The sequence below is a fragment of the Dysidea avara genome, chromosome 5, assembly GCF_963678975.1.
Source record: "Dysidea avara chromosome 5, odDysAvar1.4, whole genome shotgun sequence".
NCBI classification, from domain to species: domain Eukaryota; kingdom Metazoa; phylum Porifera; class Demospongiae; order Dictyoceratida; family Dysideidae; genus Dysidea; species Dysidea avara.
Genome location: NC_089276.1, coordinates 34,454,078 through 34,476,349, shown reverse-complemented (window position 1 = coordinate 34,476,349; position 22,272 = coordinate 34,454,078). Strand labels below are relative to the sequence as shown.

At 38.1% G+C, this 22,272-nt stretch overlaps 1 protein-coding gene across 1 annotated transcript; it reads right to left on the bottom strand.

The window, feature by feature from the left end:
* Positions 1-1,349: 1,349 nt before the first annotated feature.
* Positions 1,350-20,292, bottom strand: LOC136256835 (putative ferric-chelate reductase 1). The gene is made up of 20 exons (XM_066049880.1): positions 20,053-20,292; positions 19,784-19,935; positions 18,573-18,664; positions 16,865-16,925; positions 16,777-16,809; positions 16,130-16,306; positions 14,172-14,291; positions 12,169-12,221; positions 11,982-12,079; positions 11,077-11,192; positions 7,943-8,119; positions 5,947-6,075; positions 5,547-5,694; positions 5,279-5,401; positions 5,019-5,230; positions 4,894-4,956; positions 4,333-4,373; positions 4,221-4,282; positions 3,524-3,768; positions 1,350-1,561 (listed from the first exon to the last, which is right to left on the bottom strand). The coding sequence occupies exons 1-20, from the start codon at positions 20,276-20,278 to the stop codon at positions 1,469-1,471; spliced, it is 2,421 nt and encodes an 806-aa protein (XP_065905952.1). The 5' UTR covers positions 20,279-20,292; the 3' UTR covers positions 1,350-1,468.
* Between the last annotated feature and the right edge of the window lie 1,980 nt (positions 20,293-22,272).

Below are 22,272 nucleotides of genomic sequence, written 5' to 3'. Positions count from 1 at the left end.
GAAAAGATTATGCCTCGGATTATGCTCAACCTTGAACCTTATTTTGCAATTCCGCGCAAGACAACAAACTGCTCACCTTCAAACTATACTTGCATCGATGCAGGGGGATGCCTTGAAGCCCAGGGTGATTGTAATGCTGAATTCTGAGCAGTGCTAGATGGCGATTTACCTTTAAAAGGGCCATATTTCCATCGTAATCCAACATCAATCGTCCTCCAATCAAAAAACACATGGAAAAATCGAAATCAGCATATACGGTTTGCCCAGATCCACTTTCTTCGTCCTCATCAGCAGCAGATTCACGCGGAAACACTCGGAAACTTCGGCTATCACAGGTGCCACATTCTTCCAATTAGAATTACGTACGCAATTATTTGTATGGGCTTCCTATGGGGATTTTTATTTCTCAAACTTTGATTTGCTGTATTTCAATAAATACCGCATGGATTTTAATCCAGTAAAGTGCAATACAAAGTACGAAGCATTGGCTACCATTTACTGGAACGGCAGCTTGTGAAACGTTTATTGAAGGTGTATAATTTAAGTAGCAAAAATATGTGTGAAAAATTGGTAGGTTGGAAATCGCTACTATTAGAGTATATCGATCTTTTTGTGATAGCTATTTTTATTTATAAGCAAGAATCCATACTATTACACAAATATTCTACCTATTATGCTAGAATTATGCTCAATGCTTTCAGACACCTATTATGCTCATAATTATGCCAGCATAATCGGTGGGTCCCTAACAGTGATATCAAAATTACTGATTCTTGCAATTGGTACAGTACTAATTGAGATATTCCAATAAACAAACTACTTACTGGAATACAACAGTCAAGAAACTTAGGTAGTATTAATTCAACAGCTAAGAAATGCTGATACAATCTAATAGAACAGTCCACCCTTGAACGTAATCATTGCATGGTTTTGATTTCAACACTCAAAAACATAATAGGTTATTCCTGTAAGCATATAATCCTAATCGCCATGACAAAGAGGTTAGGTTGGCAGGCTGGAACACTTTTACACAGTAATTATTCAACATATGTGGTTCTATAAAGGTTTTCTTGCTAGATTGGATATCAGTTGTATTCACACGTTTTAATAAAGGTATTTTGCATCATGCAAAAAAAAATCCATGTAAGCTGTAAAAAAGGTGCAGCCATGAAAATCCATCATTGACCTCAAACTGCCTGTTGTACTTTGTTCACCATCCTGAGGTATTTGAAAGCATGGTGAAATATATGACTTCTCTGTACACACTTTTAATGAGTTGGTCCATTGTCTTTCAATCTTATCAGATGAAGAAGATGACTAGTAACTTCACACTGAAAACAGCAATCTAGTAGTGTGTTAATTCTTCAATAAAAAGCATTCATACATAATAACAAACTGTGCTTGTGCATGCATAACCATGTGCTTGAATGTGTTAGTGAAGTCCAGCAGCTACTGTGGTGTACTGTTCTCATCCACTTCCCACAAGTGCAATAGCTACTATAGCAAACATCACAGAAAGTACTGCAGCAGCAATCCACACACCCCAGCGAAATAAGTGATCCTGTAAACAGAATGAGACACACAAATGACATCACACAACACAATCTTATGCTAGCATAGTAATAATAGTTGGTACGAATAAGGAATTAATTTGGTTCCACATGGGGTACTTTGAGATAATAAGTCACTCTCTAGAGTTCCTATGGATACACTACATAAAATTGACAAGGAGAACACATCCTGACTGCCTGGCAGATTCCTGTAAGCATTCGAGTGTTAATCGGATGGCTGCAGGTTTGAGGCTGCCCATATCAAGGCATGGATTTTTTCTCCTTTATCCATCTTTTCAAACATATTTTATATTTTATCAATGTAACAACTTTAAATAGGCTGTAGGACCAGGTGTCCTATAGACCTTCAGCACTTGTGCTGTAAAGTCTGAATAATTTTTTTTTTTAAATCAGTAAGTGACTGCTCCATTAAAAACAAAGTTCATTTTATGTAACCTCTAAATATCCCTTGAATTAATATTAATACTATGAAATATTGTAGCTTTTAAACCAGGGAGTGCCCCTTTGGCTGCTGTGGGCACGCCTGGTATTCTGAAATTGTTTTCTACCCATCCCTACCTATCTATGTTTGTCCATATGTACCCACATGAGCAAATCCTTTTAATGGCAAAAGCAGTCAGCCTATGACAATTAAACACTAAATGAGCATAGGCAAGGTTTGCACTGAAGCAGTAGCTTTTTTTCTCCGGTTTGAAATACGGGTGTAGCAACTCTCTATAAACTTCGTGAACTACCTTCCCATTACGCTCTACATGTATTTAACTACTAAAGAACAACGCAGCAGGCCTCTTATGGTACTAGAAAATGTGTATCTCTTTGACTTGAAAAGGGGCGTGTCCCTACATATATGTACAAAAATGAAAGGTAACCTTGAGGCTTTGTAGAAAGAATTTGCAGCAAAAAAAAACACTATAGACAAGCTATAAAACAGTTGAGAAGATACTTTTGTGCATAATAAGCTGTTGAAAGCGGTTTGTTCGAAATGCACTTCTTTAGCTATGCATAGCAACGTAATTAGCAATTATGAAATAATTCACCAAATAAATTACAATAACTATGCATAATTGCATTACTACTAAATATTTCCAGCTCTATATCTAGTGCCTGGTTTTTGGAAGTAGCACAACATCTTGTTTTTCACCTTGTTTGTAACAAAACATGTAGTACAAATGAAATGTATTTTTCATCAATTATGTTGCATTGCTAGCTCAAGCAAACCACTTTAAGCCACAAATTACACACAGAAGTATCTTTGCCTATCATGCTTCACATGCAGATTCTCAACACAAATCCAAAAAAATAGGGTCTGGCCACACAAGACTGTCATGGCTGCTCTTATTTTTGTTTGCATACAAAAGGGATGTGCTCTTAAGGAATTTGTTATCTCTGGTAGTGTGGGAGGCCAACTACATTGTTTTAAGGCTGTTTGATGCTCACAGAGCTCATTGGGAAAGGCTTTCACATCATCTTCATAAGCTTGTTTCACCCATACTTTAAACCAGCAAGAATTAACTGAGCTTAACTGCCTGAAAACTTACTACAGGCAATATATGGTTCTCACATACATGCTGTTTTTAGTTTACAAGGTTGTACATGGGTGTGGACAGACAAACAAATATACAAACATACATGCACACACGTATTTTTGGAAAAAAATTATTCCAGTAAACCGGACACACCCACAGCCAGCACGTGCCAGGAGAGAAATCAGAGAATGTACTTAAGCAGCTAGTTAATTAAACATCTCATAAAATTAGTTTAATAAATACTATACACAGCACAAACTAAGTTCTTAAGCTATAAGGTATGGACCATGGTTTATGAAATTCTGTGAGTTCACTTCTTACACTGAATAAACTGCACAGAAGAGAATTTTACCCAGTATAATACTATTGATACGAGATGTGTTTTGTTTTACAAATGGCTCCAATTCTGTTTACAAATGAACTTACTGGAGATGGAGACTTCTTGGGTGGATCAGTATCTCCTTCACCAACTGGTTTCATCTCAGTCTCTTTCACAGTAGAAGTCACCCAGTCCCTCTTAAGCTTGCAAGCTATCCCCTGGTAAAACCCAAATGAAACATCAATTATGGCAAAAATGATAAAGAAAGCAAGCATCAGCCAGAATGTAGCATATTCTTCAGGATTGGCATATTTGTTACCAAACAGGTATAGTCCAATACACACATTGATACCTACGAAAATGGTCATTATCGATAACTTCATATTAGAATATTATGTGTGGATTGGCATTGCATTTAGACTAATACATACAATTGATTGGACAGTTGTTACGTATGTGTATATGCAGATGTAAACTATGATGTCTGGATATGACACTGGTAGTGCCCAAGTAAAGCAGTCTGCACAGATGTAAAAACGTTACACTTGCATAATCAGAGTCTAGCACAATAGAAGTATGTGTTCTATTACAATAATGAAATTAAAATTAATCTTGTTTGGGGTTTGTCCAAATACATGACGTTATACACTGTTAATATTAAATACATATGTAATTACATATGTACTGTGAGTAACAAGAACACTGGGGTTTGGACCCTTACCACATGTTCTGGTTTAGCAACAGTGTACAACAATAATTGTGTGCAACAGTTTTGTTTTGTCATACTACAATTAAACTTCTTACTAGATAGGATTTGTAATCCTAATCCAATGATGTTACCATGGACTATATTAAATATCCAGCGACTATAGTGTGGAAGGAGCATAATCCAAATAGGGAGCAATCTGTGACTTACTTTTCATCTGTGGGTTTACAGCGGAACAGTGCAATGATTGGCTGTTATGGGGATAATCAACCATAATAGTGGAATATATTAACAGAGAATATGTAATGCTATCTAATAGGGTAAATTGAACACAACACAACAAATATGTCTGCATTGTAATTTGTACATAAAGTGTCATTTAGAAATCACCTTGTTACATACAATAACCACCTCTATAGTGGCCATTTCAAAATTTCAAGACCTGGTCAAATAGTATATCAACGTGACTTTACTCCATAGTTTTTACGTCAAGCTGTCAGTACACAACAAACATGTACATATGCACATATCAATACAGTACAGAGTAGAAAAGTACTTTTTTTAAATAAATGATGTTATCAAAATTGAGATGGACAATGTATAGCTAGCTCTATAATTCAATGCTCATTGGGGCTCAAAATTTGCATTGGATTAGCAAGGATACGAGGTAGAAAAAGTCTTATTGGTGCAGCAAACAGTGTTACATTATAGAGGTATTCTGAATTATAGAGGTGTCGGATTAGAGAGGTTCCACTGTAAGTGTTTACTCACATTTGCCAGTTGTAGACCAAGGATAACGATGCCAAATACAAAGTGTGTCGTACCACTTCCATTCTGTGTAACAAAATAGGACACACATCTACTAGTGACTGCTGCTTCAACTGTGCTACACTCACATTTTCACCCAGAGTGATTAGTCCTTGAGTTGGAGCATTACGGAATGCTACAAATATCAGTAGAAATCCAAGACATGTGAAACATAATGAGGAGATCACTAGAATCCTGTGTAGTTGGAACCATCCACCATTAGGGAGGGCAGGCTTCATGAAACGAGCCATAGTCATACCAAGGTAGGCTAGCACTGGCCATGCCACAATCATAAGGACACCTATTCAAATAGTACATATATGGATTGTTGACTAAACTCAACACTCACCATGTGTTTTGATTAGTGGGATCTTGGCATAATCAAAGTCAACAGAAAACTCCCTAGCTAGGTTAACTTCGGAGGTACTGACTTGAGGATTACGATCATGTCTTGGGAAACTGCTACCAGCATCTGTATAAACATCACGTACAAATGATTCAATTTACATATTGCTACACTTTTACACACTACAAACACACAGCACACACTAAACACTTACATGCACAATCATGCACTATGATATACACAAAACACACACACACACACACACACACACCTGGAAGTCCTGTTCCGATCATTATGTAATGAGAGCTGTTTAGGTTTAAATCTAAAGTTTCACTTCCAGGTAGCACTGAAACCACACGACTAAAAGTACATTTTATCCGACCATCATCCACTATTCCTTCATGTAGCACAATATTATCCTGACATAACCAGTGATAGGTAAAGTTAACATTTAGTACATAGCTATACAGAATAATATATGTCTGTGTTTGTGCCTACACACTACTGGTCTGCGAAAACATCCTTGACTGGCCAATGATGTTTTTGTAGGATATGTTTCTAAGTCAGTTTTACGGTGCATACGAGTGAGATGCATGCATGAATACATAATTATTCACTGCACACTACACACATATGTACACCACACACATATGTACACCACACAACATTACCGATCCTCCATCCCCAAAATTCTGTCTACCCCCACCACGTATGTTATATGTATCAATAGCAGCAATCGTGCTCACACCATTTGTGTTTACAGTGACACATCCAAACACGTCATCAATTTCATCACCACCCTAGGGCATAAAATACACATCACTTGAATGAAACAATAGGCTACATTAGGACTCTACAACATACCCATATTAGGTCATACCGAGGTATTGACATATATCAAGGCCCAATACCGAACAGTTTAATTTAATGCTACAACATCTAATTCCTTGCATTTCACTATATTAACCACTATGATATATTTGGTATTGTTGATATTTCAGTATCACAGTTTGTTTACAAAATGGGTAGCTGCATAGGCGGCGGAAAGGGGGGGGGGGGGGGGGGGGGCTAGGGGGCTGAAGCCCCCCCCCTCAGAATGATATCACACCGAAATTATCTTTCTTGGAGTGGGGCTGAAAACCGTGATAAAGATCGAGATACTCTAATAGAGCAGTCACTCTAATAAAGTAATCAGTGTGTAGCGAACTATGTAAGCATTTTTATGTAGTTTATCAGCTAGAAATGGTAGCTGATGAGGTGGAGAGGTATTGTCAGTTGGTTGTGACCGTTTTTTTTTTTTTGGTCTTACCTTACCAAACTAGAGATAAGCCTGCAGCCCCCCACTCATATCAACTACTTCTTCCGCCCCTGGGTAGCTGAGTGCATGTTTTTTGCCCTGCCACTTATTCCTACTCAACATTTGTTGTACAGCATCCATTCAAGGGCAATAGCAATACTGAGGTAATATTTTAAATATATACTAAATAAGGGTTTTTGGCAACACCTAGGCTACATATGAATGTACATACAAACTATGAAAAAAATTGTTTGGCTATTACATATATGTATCTGTGTTTCCTTTGTGCAATGAAGTACTACAGTATTGTATGAATTACACAAACATGTGTATCTACAGTGGGGCGTAGCAGGGGAAAGGCCCTGCCTATGAAGGACATGCCTATGAAGGACATGTTACCCTACCAACTTGCTGGATGGAGTTTTCATGTATGTGACACTTCTAAGCCGTAATAGTTGGGGAGATAGAACAAGTACATGCTATTGAAAATAAATATACACTAAGGTAAACCCAAATACTCATTAGACAGGATGTAGAGAAATTACACTTCTCATATAACACAGTTTTAGAGATTTTACACACAACTTTAAAATTGGAGTACAAATTTAAGCAGATCAGGAAATTGGAATCCACCATGATTGGAACATTTAAGGAACATATTTTCAGTTGCAGCTCTAGGATTGTTAAGGAGGTTTCTGGAAACAATGCATTGATCTGGAGACAATATTTTAAACTGTAAACACCAAGCTATAAGGCAAAGTGCATAACATTGTTTGTTCTATTAGAATAGTTACTTGATGGATTTCTTAGAGTATCTCAGCTGCTTTTATGAAATGCGAGGCAAAGACAAAGTGTAGCTGAAGGTTTAGCAATGGCTATTAAATGAAACTACATACATACCGCTGACACATATAGTAGATAAATAAGGTTGAAAATTCTCCTCATGTATTGATACAGAAGCGAAAATTAAAAGGAAGTTTTAACGAAAACTAGCAAAAGTTCAAACCACAAAATTTCTTAACATGATCACAATACTTCAATTAACCAGTAAGACATTACATTTTACAGTATTGTGTTACTTTTTTAAGTCATGATCTGTTACATACTACTACTAGCCCATGAAAATTAGCTACATACTTTTTGCTACAAATATTACATAATGTGTTATATTACTGTAGTATAATGTATTACCCAACACTGAACTTAGTTACGACATAATACTGAACTGTCCAGTTTACCATTCAAAAGTGTTATAATCTTATATAAAATTTGCTATAGTCTTATGAATTTGATGCACATACGTATACATTGACACTTTGTGTGTGTGCTTGCATATGTTTACCAGTCCACAAAATACATATAAAACTTACCATTCTCCTATCAGGTGATACTCCAATTGCTGCCCAGCCTCTAGAGACATCAGCATTGATGTAAAAGGTCAGAAAATTAGGATTTCCAGGATTAACATCCCATCTGAAGTAGAAATCACAATCATCAGGATCACAACCACTTGTTGGAAAGCTTCCTTCTCCACGAAGACTATTAACCTAGTAAAATAGATAAAACACATGCAACTACAAAGTAGTGTTATTCATCTCTGTGTGTGTGTTTGTGAGTGCATGCATGCATGTATGTACATGTGTGCTGTGTGTGCGTGTTGTGTGTGTGTGTACGTGTGTGTGTGTGTGTGTGTGTGTGTGTGTGTGTGTGTGTGTGTGTGTGTGTGTGTGTGTGTGTGTGTGTGTGTGTGTGTGTGTGTGTGTGTGTGTGTGTGTGTGTGTGTGTGTGTAATGCTGAACAATATGGCAATAATTTTGTCAAACCACGGTATCTGTTTTTGATACCATCCAATATTTGACTACTGCAAATACCACGGATTCTGAAGCATAAGTCTTGTAAAAGCTAAAATAATAAGCCTGTATGACTTGCAGTACATACAAGTTTAAGGAAAAATTAGGAATTTTAAGGGATCATAGAAAAAAAAAGTAGGGAAACAAGGGAGGTCACCTACACCTGCAGATATACTAGTGAACATTTAATCCCTAACTCAGTCTATAAGACCAAGACTGAATGTTCACTAGTATATCTGCAGGTGTAGGCAACCTCCTTTTTTTCCTTTTTTTTTCTATAATCCAAACTCCCAACTTAAAATTCCTAATTTTTCCTAAATTTGTTTGTTTACTTATTTTTGTAACATTATTATGACTAGCGAACCCATACATACCGCATCAAAAGAAAGGATGGCACCAGAATTAATGTTTTTGTCTGAACGCGTGCCCCAGCTAACAAATACTGCTTTGAAAGTGCAGTGGCCGTTAAACTTGGCTTTCAGCTATGCTCAGCCCATTATACAGTGCTACAGATGAAAAACAGAAGACGTGCCTCTGCAACAATCCAGTCACCACGAAACACGACAATTCGCAAACCCCCAACTATCAATTACTGCCTCGAAAGTGCAGTGGCCATTAAGCTTCACTTTCAGCTATGTTCAACCCATTACACAGCATTACAAACGAAGAACAGTGTTAGAATCGTCTCTGCAATCAATCCAGTCACCACAGAAAATACGGATGATTTCCGTTTACAAATGTACTGTAGGGAAGCCATGCACTGTGCTACCGCGAATCGACACCTTGGGCTGTCAGCAAAAAGAAATGGGACACAAAGGAGGACAAAGGTAAGTCCATAATGCATGCATTTTACGTACTGCGGTATGCCAAAAGGCATGTCTCGGGATGAAGTGACGTCGAACAGTGAAAAAATCAAGCCCAAAGCCTCAGTCATTATCGAGTTACGCTTGCCTGAAGGCATCAGGCAAGCAGGCAGTTATAGTCAGTAGAAAATTGCATTGAATAATTCTTTTTTTTTTTTAAATTTCGTAACAATTTATTGGAAGCCTTTAGGATCATACAGAAGGCACTTTTGGGCTTGGTTATACCTAACCAATACTGAGTTGTGAAGCTGGTTTTTGGGTGATTTTTTGGCTAGGAAAATACAAATCTCCATGATCCCTAATATACAGTACTACTGTACTGTATGATGAATGGAATATATATATATATACATATTGCAATCAGCTTTCAACACAACTTTACCTCTGTTGAAAATAATTAGGGCTAACTCTAGAACTACAGATCATCAACTAATGCACCACAATATCAAGTTGACAATATTGTACCATTATGAAATATCAAAACTGCTCAGCACTATGTGCGTGTGTGTGTGCACACGCGCATGTGTGTGAGTGTGCGTACTGTGTGTGTGTACTGTGTGTGTGTGTGTGTACTGTGTGTGTGTACTGTGTGTGTGTACTGTGTGTGTGTACTCTGTGTGTGTACTATGTGTGTGTGTACTCTGTGTGTGTGTGTGTGTTGTGTGTGTGTTGTGTGTGTGAGAGAGAGAGAGAGACTATTAGGGCTTCTGTTCATGTCAAGGGTAACATGTCTGACAACTTTGAGACACACAACAGTTTATGACAGGACTTCTGCACTTTTAAACTTCTGTGTTGTCTTTGAGGATTGATACATATCAACAGTGTTCTCAGGCGGGTGTGGCTTTTCATTGTTCCCAGGAGCACAAGTTGTTGGAGATCATGTAGCCAAAGCTTGGTACCATCCTCTATAACAGAGTCCAAGTTTCTAATTTATGGAGTTTGTATTTGTATAGCAAGGGATTGGGATTTAATAGTAAGCCTGAGCAAGTCCAAGCAAGAATTGGATTTTTCTTTAATCTCTGTGGAGGAAGCTACAGCAAGTGTTGTAGACTTGGTGGGAAGTAATGATGGGAAGTTATATGCTGAGTGTCTGGGTGGCTAGCCACGGCAGCTATGTCTATTCTTCGTGAAGCTTGTAGATTCATATGGCTACATTGTTGTATGAGTGATTCTAGGGCTGTGAAGGCTGATCAGACGAGACTGGAATTGGTCCGTAATCATTACACAAGGAGGACTTTGGGTATTTCTTGAGACATCAAGAGTGAAGGGGTCAAATCTCAGTTGGCTGTATAATTTTGGATGCTTTAGTGTGTTGCTGGTACAGTGTCACCTGCACTGGTTAGGTTGTGTAGCAAGGATAAGTTAACCGAGCAGATCTTGCGTGGAGAACTTTTAACTACTAGCAAGGACCTAATTTACAGTTGTGAGATGTAGGAATATTCAAAGAACAGATTTAGATACTCTCAAATGGAAAAACAATTACTTTCAGAAATATATGGAACTACTATTTATGTGACAGGCAGGCGACATCAGTACTTCAAGTACTTCATTTTACTATACCGAACTGCTTAAATGATCAATTAATTAATCCAGTTTTAAGTGGGATAATTGTATTGCTGCCCCCAAGACAATTTGCTTCAGCCATTCTAAGCACTGGAGTAGCACATAAGTACATATCCCAACAGTGCCTTGTAGCAGTTGCTGAAGCTTTACCTGTTTGTTTTGTACGTAAACACATGCTCGTGTGTGTGGAGACCACATAATACATACAATGCACTTCAGAATACTTACTGAGCCTGAAAACTCTATAGGTCCCAACTGGAGCCTGTCCGAATTCACAGCAGCGCTGCTGAAGCTAACACTGCTAGCTGAAATGCTAAAATTTTCTGGTATATCAGCTTCCATTCCTGTGGAGACATAACCTTCAGTAAAATGAATCACACAGAAAGAGACATTTGGTACCGTAATACATTTTCTATTTTCTGGCTCTGAAGCACTGACCACTTAATGTGCAATTATTCTCAGCATTGAGAAGTGCAATACATAATGATAGTCCTATTAAGTGAGCTTGCTAGGTAACTAGACATTATAATAATAGGAAGTGCGCCAAACCATATAGTTTGTTTATTAGGAACACTGAGGATACTGACAAACAAGCTCACATTGTCCACAACTGCTGCATGAGTGTATGGCCCAAGATCTACAGTTTCATACTACCATGTATGTATATGGTCAACTGTTCAGATGTAGCTAATCTATATAATATGCTTAACCTTTAAAAAATTATTACTCAATTTATGCAAGCAACCTCAGCATTTTACAGGGTAGGTTTATAGTATGTCACTACTATGAGCTGTTTTTAGAATACATTTTGCTATATATACACATTGTAAAGGACCATAGGTCGAGCATCTATTGCATTACCACTCATAACATTGCTGTATGACTACTAATGATGTCATTCACACTTGGTGCATGTGATTAGTTTCTCCTGTGGTATACATGTACTGCATACAAGGAAAAAGACAGCTGCTCTGCATGTTATAAAGTATTTTTAAAACATCAAAAATTAAACTTCAAGTTACGCTGTGACACACTACATCACTACATCACTACATCATGCACCTAAACTATGGAGTAATTTCAGGTGCTGCTGATTAACCAAAATCAATGAGCCATGACAAGTACGTACTTACCAGTTTCATCTCCAGACAAAAAGAACAGAAAATTAGCATCATTAAATGCAACATCTTGATTCTCTTGTCCCATCAATACAAAACCCACACGACTGAAACTGAAAAAGAGAACAAGAAGCATAAAATACGACCTCACAATAGTAAGCATGTATAAGCAACTTGTTAACATGTTCAATCATTTACATACTTGCAAAAGATCCGACCATTACCAATTCTTCCACTGGTATATTCTGTCCCATTCTGTAACATGAACAACATATGTATAAACCATGGCTACAAGGTGCATTGCACTTATATATTCTGTGACTGCATGGGAGCTGTGAGAAGGCTTAAAACCTGTGAATATACACCCCGACTCCAAAGTCAGAGGAAGTTTAGAAAGCTCAAAATCAACTTCAAATTATGCTTGAGAAGTGACTGTTCTATTTAATGGCAACAGTATTTCTTGCCTGGTATATACTATCATGAATTTCTGCGATCAAGAAATAACAACATTGTTTAATTAACGAGTCCATTATTTACTGTACTTTTTCAGCTTGGTACAGTACTACTTGCCCAACAAAAGTACCCTATTACATGATAAAGCTGAAAAGTGCTTGGATTAAAGTTCTTTTGTAATATCTACAGGTAGCTAGTGCTCTACAAAACTTTTGAACATTAAAATTTTCACTGAATATGGTTTTGTCACAAGTTCAATGTACGTACCTTATTCCTCTATAGTGTTTTGCAACAAATTTAATGACTGACATTTATTTAATCTTGCAAATTTCAGAAGCTTTGAGACAATAAAGTCTTTGGTGTAAAAGTTAATAGGAAAGTTATTGTGACACATATAGCTATTGCGGATTGCACATATCCGTAGTCGTAATGTTTTGTGAATTCTACTAAAATAAGCTCTATACCATATCTGATTGGCTTATTATCACATGATTTGATGACAATGGATGTGTAATTCACAATAACATGTTAACATTCACTGGCACTAAACCCGCTGTGCAGTTATTATCAGGGGCGTAGCTAGCCAGACGGTGGTGGGGGGGCAGGCATCCCCCACAAAACACAAGACATTGTTCATAATTGCACAAAAGGCTAATGACCCAATGATGGGCTAGCCAACATACGGTGTTGTATTAATACAGCTTATGCAACTAGCTACATAACTACTTCATTACTGATTGCTACAAGTTATCACTTATCAATGGAAGTATTTTCGTCGAGCATCATCGCACGTGCCACAACTGTACTCCAACAAATTCGCCCACAATCCAGTAGAACTATATTATGAATATTTTAGTACAAATACAATGTGTCACAGTTACTTACGTCAGCCACAGTCTGTGCTGCAGTCCTAGCACACTGGCATAGTAGGACGAGCTCACTCACTTCAGCGGGCGAAATTCAAATGCCATGTATTGGCACGAAATCCCAACTCTACACCTTTCCTGTTAGAATTTGTAAACTTGTGACGGATCATCTGACTGACAAAGTGAAAAATAAACTGGCATGCCACTACACTGTATGAAGATCCAGTGTGATTAACTCGGGAAAATAAAATTGGTCCATTTAACACTTATCACCTGGTTTGTAGCATCATTGCATATCACTTGTCACTTCTGAGTTGCGACTCTTGTGAAGTCACTTTGAGCGGGTCATTATAACTGACTCTTATCTATGTGATTTGTAATGTTTTTTCCTTACCTGAACATATCAGTTTGTAACTGTGTTTTCAGTAATCATAATCATAATAATCTGTCTTTTTACGTTCGAAAAATGCACTATCACGTGAGTAGTGTAGGCTAAATATAGAATTGTGTCTAATATTTTCGTTCGGTGAAGGCAAGTGTCTATATGGGGGAAACCCCCGGGGATTCGGGCATACCTTATTTTTAGCGAATCGTTTTATTAATTGCTTGTAACGCGCAAGAAATCATCGTATTATTATCGCCATTCACAAACGAGTTGAATGTTGTGTGCACTCGCGTAGTAGCGCACAAACAGTAATTTGGGATGCTTGTGACGGAAGTTTAAAAAACATCACTTAGTGACGGGGGGGGCAAATGCCTCCCCTTGCCCACGCCACTGGTTATTATATAGCAAATTCAATGAAGGGTAAACTGTTTATGTACAAATAAGGTAGTACATGATGACATCAGATGCACAGAAATGAGATATGCAAATAATATTACTCACCACATTGCTATCAAACAATGGATCGACTGAACCACCAGCAAGATACATATCCTTGACATTAGCTACACTTCCTGTTGGCTCTGCCTGACACATCAATATATCACTAAATGTACGACCAACCTGCATGTGGAGATATTTCACAGGAATTTAACTAGACATACATATCCTACTATTACATAATGTCTCTAAAACCAGCCAACAAAAAAGTTTTTATGGTCTAGTAAATGGATTCAAGGTTCAAGTGAATGATTGTTCATGATTATAATTAATTAATCACTGCATATATCTCTGAGAGTTTAGAGAAAGTCTATTAGAGCTAACAATTAACAGGACCTACAGTATGTTCCTGCTGTGTCAAGAAGACTATTTCAACTTCAGTACAGTAACAATAACATTATTATTAGATGGTTTCAGGACAATACTTGGAGCAAGTTTATAAACAAACACAAATTGATCATCGTCCTTCTATTGATTCTCAACAGTGTTTGTGTTCAATATTGGCACTACAAAATGCACAAAGCTTATACTAAGCTCAGCTCTTCAGGGATATATATGTATCAGAGTTGGAGTAATTTAGTGCTGTACACTGGTGTGCAATTAACCAGTTATTAACAGGTGTTGTCTAGGTCAGCCAATAACTGGTGAAGAAACCTTTAAACTGGTTATTGCCCACCCACTTGGTAAACCATAAATTACCCCTGCTGACAAGTGTTAACATCATAACATAACCTCAAAGCATGTGTAAATGTAAGTTATAGTTATATCCCGGTATGAGGGTGATATCATTGTTATTACACGAGTCCGAGGAGGAGCCAAAGATGAGTGTAATAACAATGATATCATCCGAGTATACGGGATATAACTATTTTATATCCCAGTGCGCAGGAGTGCGCAGAAGTTTACGGATAGTAAATTAAGTTCCGGTTTGAGTTCCTGTCACTGTGCTCAAGATTTCGTCCGGATTGTGTGGAGATTCTACTTCGTAGCTACAAGAGAGACCTTACATACTGCCTACAAACTGTAGCGAAGGGCGGTGTTATGAAGCAGCGGTTCCAGGTACGATTCGCCTTCGTCAGAAGTTGGTATGGTGGTGTCACGTGGTGTGCAAGAGAAAAATAAAGACCAACAAGTGGCTACCATAGTCCGAGATAGAACGATGAAGCTAGAGGAAGTTAGTTCTTCACCATAGTGACCGTTGGGAGTGATTGCTGGAGCGAAAATCGTCACGGACTATTCTTGACATTTGTTAAACTATCGTATTGGTAACTTGTAGTGTTATTGTGTAAAGGATTAACAGTTTTCTTGTAAGATTTAGCTAGTTTTAAGTGCTGTACTGGTGTATTTTGTATCAATATTTCCTTATTTGGCTCTTTGTTCCATTGGTAAACAATGCCATTCGCGGTTATTATGATGTCACGAAAGAGACTGAGTGGCTCCGCAACAGGGTGATAACTAATATATCGTACAGTAGCAGTGCCGCTCTGTCTAGCTGTATGGTAGTTATAACCCAGCACGGCGCTTTGATACTCCCACGCACTGGGATGTAAGTATATATATACATACAAACATATTACATACATGTCATATTACATGTCATATCATATTATATATTATGTCAGCAGTAAATATATAGAGAACTTTTGCAATTGTACATGTGTTACATGAACACAGTATATAGCACTGCCCAAGCGCAATGTCGCACTTGCTCACACGCACGCAACTTTCCTTGAGATTTTTAAAAATCACTAATTAAGGGGTGTAGCAACTGTTTTGCTCATGAGACAGTGTGGCAGCTGTTTCGCTCACAAGAGTCGCAAGCGAAACAGTTACCACACCACTTAATTAGTGATTTTTAAAATCTCGAGCAAAGATGCATGTGCATGCGAGTGCGACATTGTGTTTGGGCAGTACCGTACTATGATATACAGCTGATCACATGCACACAAGCACACACACACCATATTCAGAGAGGTGTTAGCTCCAGACAGGCCCAAGGCAATCCAACCAGTTGCATTTCCTTCCATCCTGAAGTCCACAAATCGTCCATTGTTTCTCCACTCAACATAGAATTCACACTCATCCTGTTCACAATCCTCTGGTTGACCATATGAATTAGGGAACACTGCATCAACTGGCTGTGGTGAAACGAATAAACATTCATGAATTACGTATGCATCATTAAGGAGCTTGATTGCTAAAACAAGTTGCAAGCAAAGCAAAGTGTTCATCTGTTTAACCATCTCTGGTATCATGTTTATGTACTTTCCTTTTTAATTAAACCCTCTTTTAACCAAGAGGAAAACCAGTAAAATGGATGGTCCTAAGTGTATTTCACGGAAATGCTGCTCACACACAATAGCTCACTGGCTTCACCATAGCTTATACTGCCATACTTCACAAACATAATGCTGTTATAATAGTAACATATTGGGTGTACTGTACATGTTAACAAAAAAATCATTCTAATAGAAGATTCTCTATAATATCTACATACTTAAATGTTACCTGTCTTATGGTATTACACACTGTGTACTATATGCATGCTGGAAAAATCTTGATTATCAAGGTGTTTTACCAGGACCATGTGACACATTATAAGACTTACTGGTTGAGTAGGAGGTCCAATAACACCAACAGGCTGTATGTAGAGAAAGAATATAATTGATAGCATAAACATAATTAGCTTCTCTAACCCTTTCTTCAGTAGCATTTAGTTTGACAAAAATGGTTCTATAAGATTGAACCACGGAGTAGCTGTTAATGACAAAAAGCAAAGTAAATATCTATACACAAGCAATAAAATTTATACTGCATGTATCACCATTATAAATAGCCACTGATATGGGCAGCTAATTGACCCTGTGCAAGTCTGCATGCATATATGGATGTAACAAATGACTCTCTTCACCATAAGAATAAGCAACACACAACAATAATAATATTACAATTACCTCTTCACTTGTGCTTTATGTAAGTACACCTTTAGTGATGATATATACGGGAATTTTCATGGTGTGTATATTTCACGGTTATGCACTTTGTCTTCATGGATGTCTCTCTTTCCACACTTTAGCTTTTACGTAAAATATGGATCACTATACTTGAAGATTTTTGTTCTCAAACAATTGATTTTTACTTCAAGGGGTCATACGAATTGTTAAAACACTTCTGAACCAGAGTAGTGGCAATCGATGTGTGAGATGTAGCAGTAGGCTAGCTTCTTTCATGAGCCATGCCCACTTTAATATTGGGAATGTGTGATAAGCATATGTGGAGCTACGTTAATTTATTAGTAAAATGAGTTGAAATTAGTGTGCACTTTATGCCGAGAAGCATGGAATATCTATGCTTGCTGTCTGTGAACCGGGAATGATGACCAAGGTAGTAAACATGAGAGGTAATTAGTAGATCCTTTAGCATCAAGACTAAACATTGCGGTCATTTCTTTGCTGCATGTGTCGACACGCATAAATTTGTCACGTGATAAAAGTTCATGATAGCTTTACTAACTGTGAAAACCATGAAAATTACACACTGCAAAAATTTCTGGGCATACGGTACATAATACAGTTAGTCAATGCTGTTACACAGGCACAAAGCATACCCAAATGCACTTGGAAGGAAGGACGCATGACTCACAGGCGAAAGTGCAGGCACTAAAAAATCACACCTCACTTTCATCTGTTATGAACTAATCATTAAATTTTGCTGCACCAGCTAGGAACAATAATTATATGATGGGTTTCTGGGAATACTTTGAGTCACCATAGGCACTGAACCAAAAGCATTACCAGGCTGATGCTCAAACCACTTACCCTGTAGCTGTTCTTCTTGAAGCCTGCACACACTATACACCACATGCACACACACGCACACGCACACGCACACGCACACACACACAAACATACACACACTACACACGCACACACACACACATGCATGCCACACACACACATGCCACACACACACATACTTGGCCACTTGGTAGCTGCCCACAGTACAGTGAACCATGATGGCAGAGTTCTAGCCAGTAGCAAGATGCTAGCCCCACAAAACTTACAATGTCTTGTTAAGTCACCCTTTTTCCTGAAACATCGACCACAAACACAGTAAAAAGTCCTGAGGTTGGAAAAAACATTAGCAGCACAAGTAATTGTCCCTCTGTTTTGTGCCAGAACATCAACAGCACTGGAACACATCTCTGACCACTGCTTACAATTCTTGACACAACTGGAACCATTCATCCCCAACACCCATGGCACACAAATCACCCACTACCTCATCACGTGGACATGCATGCACACACACACACACATGCGCGCGCGCGCACACACACACACGCACAAACACTGCACACACAGATACAACATTACACACTACACTATAAATTTTAATTCTTACAAAAAATGAATCCTGCCCACATTATTGTCTGGAGCTCTCCACATGAAGAATTGTGATCGCTTACCAACAGGAGATGAATGTGTAACAGCATCCTAGGGTGGAAGTTATTGCATCTTCAAATAAACTATTTGATAACTTGCATTAAACACTACTGTAGTAGAGGATATACACAAAAAAATATAAAATAAATTTGACATACAGTGGCATCAACTAGCTGTGAGCATCTTGCCAAATATTATCCAAATGCTAAAGAAACTACACACAAGACAATTATGGCAATATGCTCTCCCACATGTGAGAGTATAAAATAGAATTAAGGCAAAACTTTAACAGTCAACAACTAGTTTACTTGCTATGCATGAATCTACTGTAATACCTTCATCTGGTACCTAACGTAGCATATATAAAATAAAAATCATACTAGCCTCTCTGTCCAGCATCAATATATGGTTGCTTTTGGCTAACAAGCTAGCTTGTAGTGCCAGGTGAGAATTTCTAAAGCCAACTTGGTAACATATATGGGTAAATATAAACAGCCACTCAGTCTAGCTGAGCTCACTCTGCTGAGTACGTATAGTTCCATATGCAGGGGCGGATCCAGGAGCTGGCATGGGGAGGGGCACAAACAGGCTGAGTTGTAGCTAGGTGGTTGGGAAACTTCTCTTGTTAGTTGCTGCATTTTTGAAGCAGCAAATAATCACCACTTAGTAGTGTGTTACTGTTGATTTTTGACATTTTGGCTTTGCAGATGGTTGTGAAGTCTTAAAAGCTGTGTAAAAGGCTATGAATCTCTTAAACTACAGCAACATGATAATTATTTTTAGAGGCGCTTAGTACGCACGAAAGTGCTGGGGGAAATTTCACAGTTAGTTTGACTTTGATTTGCTTTGCTTTGATTTCAGGTGAATTTATAAATGCTACTAAGATTTGCATATCGTTTTCATGAGTTAATTGATCTAGCCCTGACATAAAGTTTAGTATTTTAATCAGAAGTATGATTCCTCCAAAAGGTGAGGGGGGGGGGGGGGGGGGCATTTGCCCCAAATGCCCCATCCTGGATCCGCCATTGATATGTATAGTTCCACATGTATGTAAACGCAGTAAAAATATTTCTATGTGGTTAAGCCACAACAAAAACATGGTAACCATATATATCCCATAACAGAGAGGTCACATTTGAAAAGTGGCTCCTGTATCGTGCGATAACTCACCCCATCCATTCCATTACATGTAGCTGTTCTGGTCATTGTAGTGTTGAGTGGAGTCCATACTCCAACAATGCCGGCTGTAGATTCCTGGTTGCTCTCTGTTCTAGCTTGTATGAAGAAGCCTCGAAACGTGTCTGAATCTGCTCTGAGCTGTACTGGAATTCAACAACACAAGTGAATAGCATACCACTACGTGTAGTATACCAACGTGGCTAAGCGCCAAGTGGCTATCACTCAAGAGTGTAGTTATACACGTATGATAATTTATATACCTAAATATTGTTGTCCAGGGTTGTAACTGTTTATGGCGTCCGATATTAAGTAGTATCCAATGTTTTCTGGCTGGCTGTTCACTCCATGGTTCGGCATCATTGAGGTGCATGCCTCGGGAGGTGCGCCAGTGCCACGGGCCAGTAGACCAGGAACCGTACACAGCAAAGTGGTAACGAACAAATACACTTGTATCTTCATCGTTAATCGTAAAATGGGCGTAGCCATTAGTATAGCGGAATGACTGGCTTCCGCAAAAAAAACAAAAACGGAGTGTCTATGTCCACCGGTGTACCGGTTATTCTTAGAGCCACGCCCACTTAACGCAATACCAACATACGCTCAGCCACGCTCATTTGTTAGTAAGTGTAGTATGTAGCACGAAATTGAGGGTATCTATGGTGAGGGGTAGCTATTGTCAGTAGGTGAAGACCTTTTTTTTTTTTTTTTTGGTCTTCAACCTAGCTACACAGCTAGGCTGAAGTTGCAATATTTACTCAACACAAATCTAACGTTCAAAATGTAGACTCGTTCGCTCGCTCGAGACTAGCCGAAACACGTCTCGGCTTTAATTAATCCGGGTCAATCCGGGTCACATCCGGGTCAAATCCGGGTCAGCAGTAGTGACCCGGTTTCAACGTTGCTTGGTTATACCTAACCAATACTAGTGTCAAGGTGCCGGGATGGTATTACGAAGCTGGTTTTGGGGTGATATTTTTAGTAATAAAACCCAAACCTCCATGATCCCTAATATATAGTACTACTGTACTGTATGATTTAAATTCTTAAGTTAGCTGCATTCTGCTTGAAAACATTGCAGTAGTAACTTTTTAGCATTAAAGCTGATTATTAAATATCTTCATTGCACAGCACTTTTAGGTGCTTTAAAAGCTTTTATATTGATAGTGTGTATATAGTGAATTAGCTATGTGTTCAATTGTTACTACAATATAGCAAAGTACTTTTAGTTTTAGTTTTAGTTAATTGTATTCATGGTAAGTACTTTTAGTTTTAGTTTCAGTTATTTGTAAACATTAAGTAATAGTTTTAGTATAAGTTTCAATGTAAAAATTAGCCGCATCATTACAAACGATACAGCAATTAAGCATCACTAGCTCAGATACCAGTACAATCACCGAGTCATCCGAAGCCAGTGAGCAAGCTAGCGCGGACATGAAGGAAGAGATGGAGCACCTAGTTGACCCATATCAATTAGAACCAGTAGCCAGCGACAGCGATGAAGATTCGTACTCGGTAGCCTAGCGAAGAAGATTCCAGCGAAAGGCTACTGAATAAAGACTGGTAAGTCAGGAGCTACTAGCTGGGCTATAAAGCTAGCTACACTGATTCTATAGCCTAGATATTAATCTAGATAGCTACTCTATTATGCTACAGCTAATTATTCATGTATTGTACGTATTCATACAAGGTGCAGATGTGATAATTGTGAAATTATGTCAACTGTAGTTGAGTGTGTGTGCTGTTGTGAAATTTATCAGACAGTATAGATAAAATAACTGAGACAGGTGCACTGTGTATCACTCAACATGAAGGCTCTGAAGCTGTCTGTTTGAATGTGAGGGTCCTGCAAACTGCTTGTTTTCAGTATTATCAGCAGTATGGTGATTTTGTAGAAAAATCAGCCAATGAGTAAGTTAAAATAATTTGTATTTGTTATTATAATCTTGCAGGCAATATCAATTTATAGCATATCGACAACTGACAAGATGGTGTTGGGGTTGGCTTGGAAGATCAATGAGAGTAGTGTTGCCTGCCTGTGCTGTAACGAAGATACGAAATAAGTTTCCTTCATCAACACATACAGGATTTAGTATCCTACAACTGTACCTTCATAATGTTATCTAATTACATAATATTATGATAACTATAATAAAATACACTTAAATCATGTTTTAAATCTACTTTTGTGTTCTTGAATGGCCTTAGCTTTATCTGGCCTTTCATATGCAGATGCAAGTTCATGTGCAACACCACAGTTGTATAGCCATGCATCCCTATAAAGCTCGGGTATCTTTAGTTATACATGAGTCATGAGCTGCAATCATAATCCATACAGCTACAAGTTGATTCATACTTCTCTTTCCAGCATATAATATAGTTAGAATGCAGTACAGTGTATAGCTAGCTACAAAGCTTGTCAGTCACACAGGGCAGTAGTTTTAAAAGTTTAGACTGAAAAAAGAGCAAGCAACACCACAGAA

Excerpts from the sequence above, each read along its gene's own strand:
- LOC136256835 (XM_066049880.1), bottom strand. The coding sequence starts at position 20,278 with ATGGCTACGCCCATTTTACGATTAACGATGAAGATACAAGTGTATTTG. Across the intron at positions 6,076-7,942 it reads TATCACCTGATAGGAGAATG|GGTGGTGATGAAATTGATGA; the intron begins GTAAGTTTTATA and ends TTTATGCCCTAG. Across the intron at positions 3,769-4,220 it reads AGGATTACAAATCCTATCTA|GTATCAATGTGTGTATTGGA; the intron begins GTAAGAAGTTTA and ends CCATTTTCGTAG.